General features: G+C 39.1%; 1 protein-coding gene across 1 annotated transcript; it reads right to left on the bottom strand.

The window, feature by feature from the left end:
• Nucleotides 1–377: 377 nt before the first annotated feature.
• On the bottom strand, nucleotides 378–5,512 carry LOC110721840 (eukaryotic translation initiation factor 3 subunit K-like). The gene is made up of 8 exons (XM_021901041.1): nucleotides 5,154–5,512; nucleotides 4,348–4,404; nucleotides 4,151–4,201; nucleotides 3,971–4,033; nucleotides 2,596–2,646; nucleotides 2,453–2,519; nucleotides 993–1,075; nucleotides 378–770 (listed from the first exon to the last, which is right to left on the bottom strand). The coding sequence occupies exons 1-8, from the start codon at nucleotides 5,295–5,297 to the stop codon at nucleotides 567–569; spliced, it is 720 nt and encodes a 239-aa protein (XP_021756733.1). The 5' UTR covers nucleotides 5,298–5,512; the 3' UTR covers nucleotides 378–566.
• Nucleotides 5,513–11,646: the final 6,134 nt, after the last annotated feature.

Here is an 11,646-nt window from a genome sequence, read left to right as displayed (position 1 = left end):
ATTCTGATGTTTAGTTTAAATATCTTGTTCTGGTTGACAATTTTCTAAAAAAAAATAAAAAATTGTGTTGGCTGATAAATAATGCTGAGTAGAAACAAGCACACAACTATGGAACATTCAAAACGGAAATTATCTGAGACTGAAGCCTCACTGAATACCAGATGACAAACTAAAATATTTTCAAAAACAAATTTTTAAATTTTTGTTAATTTGAATTTAAATGATAAATTATTTATTTGTAAAATTTTTAAATTATTTTTGAACATTATCATTTCATGGATTATAAATAAGAAAGCATTGGACTAAATTTCGACTCTAGCCTAGAAGCAGGGTTTCGGGTTCCAAATAAGTTCAATTTCTAATCTTAGAAAACAGAATTACACCAAATGCATATGGTGAAACTTGGGAGAAGGGATTAACTCAAAATTTGAGAACATTTCTCAGTACATTAAGCATTCAAATACGTGATGGTAAAAAAGAAAACTGTATTCAGAGCATTCCCAGGTAACAAAAATGGTCATCCATTCTCGAATACTGTTAACCAAACGGGTTACAATGTTTAGAGGTCAACCAAGAATAGGGAAGATCCGAGTGATGTGCTCCAGCTGTATGCTATCTGCTGTATTTTTCTTCAACTCTGGATGGTTGAATTCGTTGCCGGGGAGGATAATAATTTGGCCCTTTCCAGAACTCTTTTCAAGAAGCCACCCACATTCTGTCACTTGTTGCTCCAGGAATTTGTCAAGGGCGAGACCTTCAATGTTAATAGCCTGTATAATTACAAGTAGAAAACCAAGATTAATGGCATCAGCTGTAACTCGCTAAAAGAAACTTCAAGTAGTGAAGCAATTAGCCTCTTGATGTCATGGCTGTATCATTCATGTATGGTTGCACATTTACATACTACATTTACATACTCAGCCAGTGTCAAAACACTTCATCGGGATAAGTAATTTATTTTACAATGGCAGTGCAAGAAATTGAAAGCATACCTCAGCAAGCACAGTTCTTGGCACCCGTTGACAAGTTAGTGAGAGAATATGAACTGCATAGGACTGAACTGCTTCCTCAAAACCTGAAACAACATGATCGTCAGCAACCTTGTCAAGAAAGGGGAAGGCCAAAACAATAGTAGTAGACAAAAAAAATACCCAAAAGCTCATAGCCCACTGGCTAAGGTTGGAGGTCCCTACAGAAAATTAGAGTTTGCTTTTCAATCTCAACCAACTGCTATGATGCCCTACTGCTACGACTCCATGAGCATAAAACTATTAAAGTAAAATGTATTGGATAGATAGTGGATTGGATTTCAAAGAAGAGAAGAGAGGCTGGAGAACAAGGATATTTGAATTGACAAGCAACAAATGTAATCAACAAGCATTCAAGAGGCTAGGCTCCCCCAATCACAAAGATGCTAATACAAAATTTCTGAATAAAGCTACTAGCCTTTCCTTTTCCTCTATATGTGATAATATGAATGGGCAAAGAAATCCAATCTGATCTGTGATTTGGTTAATCAGATACGAAAGTTAGGAAATCTGATCCTGTTTTACATGTTTCAGATATTTTGGATCGGATTCATATAGCATTTGAAATTTTCAAATATCCGAGAAAATACCAAAAGAAAAATCCTAGCATTGCAAGCACTAAGCAACCTCACACATTACACATTTAACCAGATACATTGAAGTTTTCTAAAATAGAATGTTAATGCCTTTTTTGTACTCCTAATATTAATGAATTATACTTATTTCTTTTAACTTAAATTTTTTTAATGCATAAAGTATTTTTTTCTTTCTATTTGGTATTTATTGAGGTTGAAAAACATAAGCGATAAGCAAACCACATTAAATTAGAAAATTAAAAGTAACATCCAAGAAAATTCTAAGCCACAAAAAGATGATAGAGGTAGCAATGTCATAACTGTCTTTCTTCATCATCCTTATATAGATGAAAGGTAACCATTCACACCAAGCACATCTAGGTAGTACTAGGTAGGCTGAGTGAATCAAAAATTTCACAAGCGCCTAAGAGTTAATCTAAGGAAATCCACTCTTAAGCTAAGTCTCTATGACATCCTAAACCCAGAGCCAATACAGTCATACAGATTATTAAGGTGCAGCTTGCTCACTTCCTTTCAATAAGTCAGTTCCCCTTCACATCAAGCAGTCTGAGGTAACATCACACCTTCTCTCTTCTCAATAATCCACAACAATATTTGTCAGTGTATGACAGCTATCTCTTCCATGCAAGTTTGGGTTTGGCCATGATACTTTGAAAGAAAGATGTCCTGATCTACTAAGCAGTTCGTCATGAATAAAGCCACAAGGATTTATATTTTCAGCAACACCACAGGAGTATATCACCTTCAACATCACTAATCATATCAACAAAACCACTAAACATTCCCAAAAAATAAAAATTTACAAACTTAGCTGGAGAGACTAATTACCTGGAACTGCTTCAAGAATGTGGCGACTCTTGGATGCTTCCTCCCAAAATTGACGAAATCTAGCAGTCTGCAATTAAAGAAACCATCAGGTATCATATCCCATGCATTCTACCCATGTTTCCAAGTAAATGCATCAAATATACCTCCAGATAGTGAGAGAGAACAATCAATGTCTTGAACTGCTCTTCCATTTGCTGATAAATTTTCCACAAGAACCATCAGAAATTTAGTTAACAGCAATATTAAAAGTAAATGGTCAAAATACAAGAGGAAAAAAATCACTCTCTTCAACAGTTATTTGGTACAAAAAATAAATGCTAGTCTACAGTCTGGACAGGAGTTACAGTAGAATAGCTTGGACCTCCCAAAAGCTTTGCGTGACACAGTATTCTGGATTCAGTTGAACCCATAGTGGATCGGGAAAGTTCTGAGGAATCTGAGCAGATTTCTTTCATATAAACATTAGTTAAAAAGAATACAACCCGCCCATATTCAATGAAGCTTTCAGCAGTGATAGGAATACTACTTTTTATGTCAAAGATCACAGGTTCGATTGTGCCCAGCATTGATCTTTTTGGTCTGTAATTTCTAAATTTTCAATAAAATTTCTAACATGTGCATGCCCAAATTATTAGTTGTAATTTGTATTATGCTATTTGGTTTCGTTATTCTACCATATCTATACTCGTGTTGGTATTACAACTATGCAAAAAAAAATTAAAGCTCTGATCCAGAATGAGACAAACCCCACCCCTATTCTGACAATTGAGATCCCAATATATCAAGATGGTAACAACCCGAAACTTAAAGATCAGAACATTCAAAGCACCAAAATCTTCTATGCCACTCTAGGTTTGTACTTAGCAGTATGGAAAGGGCTACTCAATAACTCAGATTATATCATAAGAGCTGTGTGAATCCCTTATTGTTTCTTGATTCAATTCACAATATCAACATTAAAACAAATTAAAAGTTGCTTAAGTCCTAATGTATCAAGCTACTAATAGTATTGATATGAATTTTTAATTTGCTTATTGAGTTCCCATTATTCTAACTAGCACACACTTCAGTCCTCAATTATACTACCTCCGTTTTTTTTAGTTGACACGTTTTGACTTTAGCACTATTCACACACTCCTCTTTGACTGTGTTTTGTGCTTTATACGTAATGAAAAATATAGTCTTGTGGGATCAAAATATCAACTTTTCATAATTTTTTCTTATTGGTAATTAGAGATTAATGATTGAAATTGTGCATTGGCAAACGTGACTAAAGAAACGTGTCAACTAAAAAAAAAAAACGGAGGAAGTATGTCATAAGTGTTAAGCCCATGATCCTTCATTTCTAATGGACCAAAATATATACTCCGTATATGTTACCAACAACACACACAGAGCCACAAGAAATGTTTTAAATCACAAAATTAAAGCACTTTTCTCATTTAGTAGGGCATAGGTGTAACAAAATATATGTGCACTATAATCACATTAGAAAGAGAAAGAATGAGAAACTCATACCACACGTTCAGGAATCAAAAAGAGGCAAAGGCTAAAATCAGAAGCCGGCATTGCCATGAGTGCCTGTGTATAAGAAACATGCAAAAGATGATTCATCAACAAAAGAAAGCCATTAATTATCACAGAAAGCCTCATCTTGAAAATCATTGCAAATTAAAGAAGGCAATGTAGCAATTAGACCTTGATCAAAATGCGGGCAATAATCTGGATGCTCATCCTCTCTGGTTCAAACTACACAGAGAACATAAAATCAGGCACTAAAAGAAGAAAACAAATGATTTCAATCTTTGCATCCATATCAATGATCAAGTCATCAAATCGACATCATTCTTTTTGCCAAATAAATTATAAAGCTATTGAGATTCAAAAGACTATACCTGGTAGAGCCGAAGAAGACAAAGATTCGCATCAAGACTGTATGATCCAGTCATAACCTGATAAATGCAGGGAAACAACAGAATTCTATCAATACATAATGCATATGTTTTAGTAATTTTAAGGCTTAGTTAGCATCTTTAAATGAATTCTCATTAAAGGTGTTAACTTTTCACTTAGTATCAAGTTTTGAGACAGATTTCAAGCAATGTTTCAGCATCTAAAAATTACAACATGCCCGACAATCAAATTCGATGAGAAACCTTCACACCAACCCAATAAGAAAATTGTGCCAAGGTACAATATACATGCTTCAATTCTAAATTCACTAAATTAGTTACTTCAAACCAACCCAATGAGATTAATTGTGCCAAGGTACACTATACATACTTCAATTCTAAATTCACTAAATTAGTTACTTCAAACCAATTGTGCCAAGGTACAATATACATACTTCAATTCTAAATTCACTAAATAAGACAAATTGTGCCAAGGTACAATATACATACTTCATGTAAAAAAAAAAAAATACATAAAATTACATACTTCAATTCTAAATTCACTAAATTAGTAAACAACCATAGATTTAAGTCTTTGTTTCCATCAATCATTCTATTTACTATAAAACAGAAACTTCTATTGTAAAAATTTGAACAAAATTATAAATTATTACCACATAATTAACCCTTTGATTAAAACAAACACAATTAAACAATATCCTCCTTAAAATTCCAAAATCAACAAATTTAAACGAATCAGAAACTGCAGTATCAGTAAATTAAACATCGCTACTAATAAAATCAAAAACCTGCTCATTGACGTAATTTTCGAGATCAGGAAGGATGTCAGGATTGTAAGGATTGAGAGCAACAAGCTGTTCGACAGTGTACGACGTCGCAGGCTGCTGTTGTTGTTGCTGAGGTTGAGGTTGCTTCTGAATCTCTTTCCCCATTTTCTGTCACTCAAATTGAAAAACCCTAACCCTAATTTCTCGAAGAAAGTAAGCAGCGAAAGAGGGAGAAAGATCGGAGTGTTGTGGGGTTTTGTGTATTTGGGGAGGTGAGGAAGAAGAGCTAAAGGAGGAAGACGATTTCACGATTTTAGGGTATACTTCTCTATGATAGATATTTCTTAAATGACCAAACTAACCTCCAATCTTTTTTTAATTTTTTTTTTATTTAAAAAAATTGGTTTTTAACAAGATTTGATCTTTGATTTTGAGTAAAATAAGGTTATGTTTAATTTATCTGATTTTGTGGGAAATAACATTATTTGAACTTATATAATTTTTCAATAAGTCTTGTGTAAGGTGTGTGTGCGTTATTTTTATTGTAAGACGATCGGTTTAAGGGTAACTTTAATTATTTTCATAGCAACTTTAATTCCTTAAAGGGTATATTTTGTCGTTGATTTAAATTTTATTTTAATGTGTAATTTCTTATAGATTCATGATTACATACTATAAAGGTTAATATGATGAGTTTAATACATTATAAGTTTTTTCTAAGATAAAATTTATTATTAGAATAATAATAACTTTTGTAGTATAAAGGGAAACTTTAAATACTTTTAAGATCCTGTAAAAAAAAAAAAGAAAAAAAAAACTTTTAAGACAACTTTAACTCGTCTTACAATAAATTCCATCTTTATGGAGAATTTTGGATGAATTTTTCATGATTGATTTGGCTTTATATTTTCTATTATTTGTGTCAAAATTGTATTATTTGGTCAACATTTATGTGAATACTAGTTTTGTGCCCGGGCGATGCCCAGATGGTTGATAAAATTTTAAGATAATATTTTTACTTGAATGTTAAATACAATCAAATAATTCGTTCTGATAATGTAGGATATTTAGACATACAATATCATATAGAGTGTACTTTGTATAGTTTTGTTTGTAAATAGATATCTATGTTATTATTGTCTTGAAATTATTTTTATTGAACTTAAATTATTTTCACTGAAGTGAAAGTATTTTTACTAAACTAAAATTATTTTTACTGATTAAATCTTATTTTACTGATTCTCTAATTTTTTTTTAAATAAATTAAATAACAATGGATTTTGTATGCGGCTAACCACATCATCTGACCGGACAAAGTAACCCTTATAAAACTGATCGAGTAACCCCTGTAATACTAACTGAGTAACCTCTAACACTGACTAAGTAACCCTTTCTATAACACTGATTGAGTAACCCCTATAGTACTAACGAAGTAACTTTGATCTTGTAATGATTGGTGACATGGTTTGGCCAACTACATATAAAAGTTTGTTATTAAATATATTATAAATGGATCTTATTTTAAAGATTTTTTTAAAACAAATTTGATGACGGAAATAGAACTGAGTTATAGGATATTTATTAAAAGTTATGATTAGTTTTGTATATATGAATTATTAGAATTTTATCGATAATAAAACTCTATGCAACAATTTTATCTTAAAAAATCTATCCAAAAATCGCTTACTTAGCATCATATATGTCACAATAATACCTATTTATCTCCTACATGGCGCGACACTTGGCGAAAAATTAGAATGCCAAGTGTTTTGGGGTTTTCTGATGTCCTGCGGGAGAGTTACAATTCCGAGACTGGAACCGGACGCCTGTACCTGCAAAATAACGGAGACTCCTGAGAGCTCCGCCTCCAACGGTCAAGTTAGTACCTGATTAAGGAGTAATTAATACAGAAATTAAAGTAATAAGGTCTCTCTAGGTGAGAGTATTTAATGTAGGTAATCTGCTTTGCTAGCGAGATCAGCCGGTTATTAGTGTGTTCCGTAAATTATTCGGTCCCTTGATTAATGAGGATTAATCGAGTATTTATAGCCTTGGGAAGCGTGCAACTCTCTAGGTTTAAGGTAAACCTAGGGCCGATCGGGCTTCTAGACTGAAATGGGCCTTGATGGCCGGTTGTCCCATTTGGCATGGGTGGACACGTGGCGTGTCTTAAGTGGTCCGTGGAGGACGCGTGGCGGAACCTGGTTGGTCCACTTGTCAAACGGCGCTTGGTGGATAAAAATCCCCTAATCATTTGCCCCTCACAGGTGGCACGCGACTGGTCACGTGTCGCCTGTGACAGGTGTCGCACGGTGACAGGCGACGGCCCGTTACAGGTGTCACCTTGCAGACGGCCGGGAGATTCTCCCGCCCAAATTTGAATTCGGAAGCGACCCTTCGCCTTCTCATTTTGCCTATAAAAGGAAGTGCTGACTTCGGTCATTTTCACATTTGAGAATTTTTGCGAGAACATTCGGACCCCTGAACTTGATCTGACATTTTCGGACTTTTTCTGCCTACCGCCTGTTCTGACAAGCCGACTGACCCGAACTTTCAGGACTTCATCAACTGTCATCCGTTCAGGTAACTCAGTTCTCTTACTCTTAATTTTCTTTTTATTTTTTGAAATGGCACCATGGAAGCACACGACACGCCCTAAGTTAGTGATCAGCCGGTCACCGGGGACGGCTGAATCTAGGACTAGGAGTGCCGCCTGCCCTTTTCTGGACCCATCTTTGCCCTTTATACAAAGTCCGACTGAATCTGTGTCTATGCAGAACGTGATGGCCAGAACAAAAAAGACTGCTAGAATATCAAACTCAGACGGCTCCTCCCAAAGGGTACTCCTTAGCGAAACATCTGACCAGGCGCCAGATGTGGAACGAGGCGACTGTCAAGCTGACAGTTCTGAGAGAGGGACCAAGGTGTTCCCTTCTCATCTAACCGTGGACATGTCTAATTTACCTTCTGCTCCTTCTAAGGGAGAGGAGGCGGGCCCCTCTAGGAGAGGGGAGGCGTCGTCCTCTTCGGACTCGTCAGGGGACGAGTCCGATTCCAGCTCTTCTGACCATAGTTCTTTTGACCATAGTTCTTCTGACTCAGAAGAAAAACATAACCGCCTACAAGAGGCGAGAAGTTCCCATGCAGTGGAGAAGGGAGATAATTGGGCAGAGCCGTCCGCCTCTTACAGAGAGGAAAACACCCCCTACTACTGCAGGGTGCCCCGGGGCCGGATCGCAACCATGCGAGACAACGTGGCGAGCTTTATTGCTAACCACAAAATGGGCCCGGAGTATTTACTGTTTGTGCCGGATCCAGAAGATACTGTCGTCTGGCCGGCTGGTACCAGCTATGGTGACGGCTGTTTTGGCTGCTATGTGGCGGCCATCAAAGCTGGTCTGCGCTTCCCATTACATCCGGCTGTTCAGCGGATTTTAGATGGGTATGATCTGGGGTTATGGCAGTTAGCCCCCAACTCTTGGGTAAACGTACTCGGCTATGTGGCCGGGTGCGAACTGAACGGGGTGGAGCCAAGTTTTGAGGCTTTCGCCCACATGAACTATCTCAGCCGGACCCCTAAGTCGGGAGGTACCGGCTGGTATCAACTAACAAGCCACAGGGGTTACCTCATGACGAGAGGTAAGGCAAACAAATGGAAGGATTGGCGGAACACCTTCCTTATTATCGAGAGTTCAGACACGGAGCTGAACAAACGTTTTAACAAGTGGAACAGGGATCCGCCTCTTCTTGCAGGCGGCCGCAGCATGCCGCCTGTTCCCCCAAAGGCTAAAAGAGAGATCCTAGACAAAGGACTCTTCAAAGTAGAGACTAGGGTGAACTCTACTTCAGGGGTACGAGAGCAAGTACCCCTACACTGCGTCCCGAGCTTCAAGTGGCTCTATGATGAGTACTTCTTGGCCGCCTGTGGCCTCGGCAGTCGGTGCTCTAGAGGTAGCCGGCCTGACGAATACTCTGTTTTCTCACGCCTTGTTTACTTGGGATTTTTACTAACTTTGCTGTTTATTTCTTTCAGCCGACGCCATGAGTAAAATAACAGCATCTAAGACTGCGGCGGCCATGCTGCGGGTTTCGCTAATGAAGCAGTCGTACGCCGACTCCCCCAGCAAGGAGGCACCCTTGGTAAGCTTTGAAAACTCTTCCCCTTTAAGTTGTATTATGCATATACTAACTCTTTTTGTTTTCAGTCTGGCACTCCAAGGGCTTCTTCCTCGCAACAGCCGGACCCCAAGGCCCGGAGAACGACTGTTGCAAGCTCTCCTGGGTCTTCCAGGAAAACAGTGGCGGCTGAGAAGCAGCCGGCCACTTCTTCAAAAACCCAGGCGGGGCCGCCTAGATGTATGGACACTTGCTTGTAAAAACTCACTCTTGCTTCCTTCTTGATTAGGTCTAACTTGTCTTTCCTTCTGCTTAATGCAGCCGGCCCCCAGGGACTTGACTTGGTTGAGGTAGCCAAGTCAATGGTTAAAGTAGTTCCTCCCTCTGACAGGGAGGCGGTCAAGGGTGCCGGCACCCTTGACCTCGATGGAATTTCGGGGATCCTAGCTGAGGTATACCCTTTTGAAGTTCCAGGACGCCTGTTAACCCTTATGATTGGAAACTGACGCCTGTTTTTCTTTGTACTTAGGCCCTGCTCCGAGTCAACAGCCTTCGCAAGCCGATTGATCGGAAAAACAAAGAGGTAAAGGCCGCAAAGGCTATGGCCGCCTCCAGCTGTGATAAAGCAATGTTTCAAATTGCCCAAAATGAAGTACTGACCATTGATCTTCTTTATTATCAGGCGCAGGCGACCGCCGCTGTTCGGGCTCAGCTAGAGGCGGCCCAAAAGAAGGTTGACGAGCTGGAGGGGACCGTCACCAAATTTAAAGCCGAGCTGAAACCCCTTCGCCAGAAAATGCACTCTTACGAAGCCATGGAGAAATCTTTGGCTAACGTAAAAGAACGCCTGGTGAACCAGGAGAAGAGTCTTACCCAAGAGCTCTCGGACAAGGCCGAGCAAGAAAAACAAGAGCTCGTCCGGGAGATGGTGGAAGACTCCGCCCAAATCCAACGCATGACCTGGGAACGACTGTTCCCCAGTGCCGACTTTGCCTCATGGGAAAGAACGTACCGCCAGTGTTCGGAAATATATAATCAACAGATCCTGGCGGCTGGTGAAGAAGAGGCGATGGACGTTGCGTTGGAGGAGGAAGAGCCGGTTGTGGCGCTTGTGCCACTTGGGGGAAAGGCATCAAAAGATGATGCAGCGAAGGCCGAGTCCAGCAAGAAGAGTGCTGACCAGGCGGCTGCTGCTGATACTGAACTGCCCCCTTCTTAAGCTTTAAGTATATTTTTTCTTTTCACGGCCTGCGTGCCGTTTGCTTTGTAATTACCCGGCCAGGGGGCCGGGGTTTTGAATATTCTGCTGGTCTTTTATGGCCGGCTCATTTTAATCAAATTTTTTGTTTTTGTTCAAATTTGTCTAAGTATTTGAAATTTGCTCACTAGACAGACTGTTGTGTATGGCCGAACGTTAAGACAGGTACAAATAGTAAGTATGCCGCCTATGCCCCTGGACGACTGGTTGTCTGTTTCCAGGATAGATGATCAGTCGGCCATTTAATCAATCGGTATTCGAACTCTTTATTCAATTTGACCAAGTAAATAGAATTACCAAGTAGCCAAGGAATTTAAGTAGGAAAACAAGCGGCGGGTACCGGTTGTTTCCCTTTATTGCCAATGTTGGCCTCTAATTTGTTATTTGTTAACCTAGCAAGAGTATTGGTTGAGAGCCTTTGTTTATTAAAAACAAGTGGACGACTCGTACCTTTTAGGCTCAGTACTAAGTTTGAGTGACTATTAAGTTAACATAGGAGTTACTTAGTCTTCGTCACAATCTTGATTGAGTAGTAAAGGTATCAGGCGGCGTAGGCCGGCTAGACCCCTTGATTTACCAATGTTTGTTGGCTATTTACTCAATAGGTTATCCAGTAGGAATAGGGGTTCGAGTGCCCTTGTTTGTATAAAACAGGCGGACGACTCAAACTTTTTAGGTTCCATACCAAATTTGAAGGAGTGACTATGAGTTAACTTTGGAGTTACTCAGTCGCCGTCACTTTTGTTTGAGAAGTAGAGGTACCAGGCGGCGTAGGCCGGCTAGACCCCTTGATTCGCCAATGTTTGTTGGCTATTAACTCAATAGGTACCCCCTGCATTTATCCCAAGTAATACAGGCGGTCATCTGACTCAGATGTCAACTGCTACCACTGGTTTGGTTAGTGATAGAGTTATCCTTGTCTCAAAAACGGCTACGTGGTTGCCCTTTGGGACAGTCGTATAGGTGCCGTGTAATTAGTTTATAGAACAATGTTCCACCCAAAAGGGAGCTGCTCTCTGCGACGAATTTCATCCGAATGGATGCCGCCGGACGCCTGCTATAATGTTGGGACAGGTCGGATTAGTTTTTAAAAGTTAGATCAGTTGACTAGGCGCCTGGTCTGATCATTCGGCCAGTGGC

This window comes from Chenopodium quinoa, unplaced genomic scaffold, assembly GCF_001683475.1.
Source record: "Chenopodium quinoa cultivar QQ74 unplaced genomic scaffold, ASM168347v1, whole genome shotgun sequence".
In the NCBI taxonomy this organism is placed as follows: Eukaryota; Viridiplantae; Streptophyta; class Magnoliopsida; order Caryophyllales; family Amaranthaceae; genus Chenopodium; species Chenopodium quinoa.
This window is presented reverse-complemented; position numbering and strand designations above follow the sequence as displayed.

Coding starts and splice junctions, on each gene's coding strand:
- LOC110721840 (XM_021901041.1), bottom strand. CDS start 5,297: ATGGGGAAAGAGATTCAGAAGCAACCTCAACCTCAGCAACAACAACAG. Junction 2,647..3,970: donor TTTTGATTCCTGAACGTGTG/GTATGAGTTTCT, acceptor AAAATTTATCAG/CAAATGGAAGAGCAGTTCAA. Junction 771..992: donor CAAGAACTGTGCTTGCTGAG/GTATGCTTTCAA, acceptor GTAATTATACAG/GCTATTAACATTGAAGGTCT.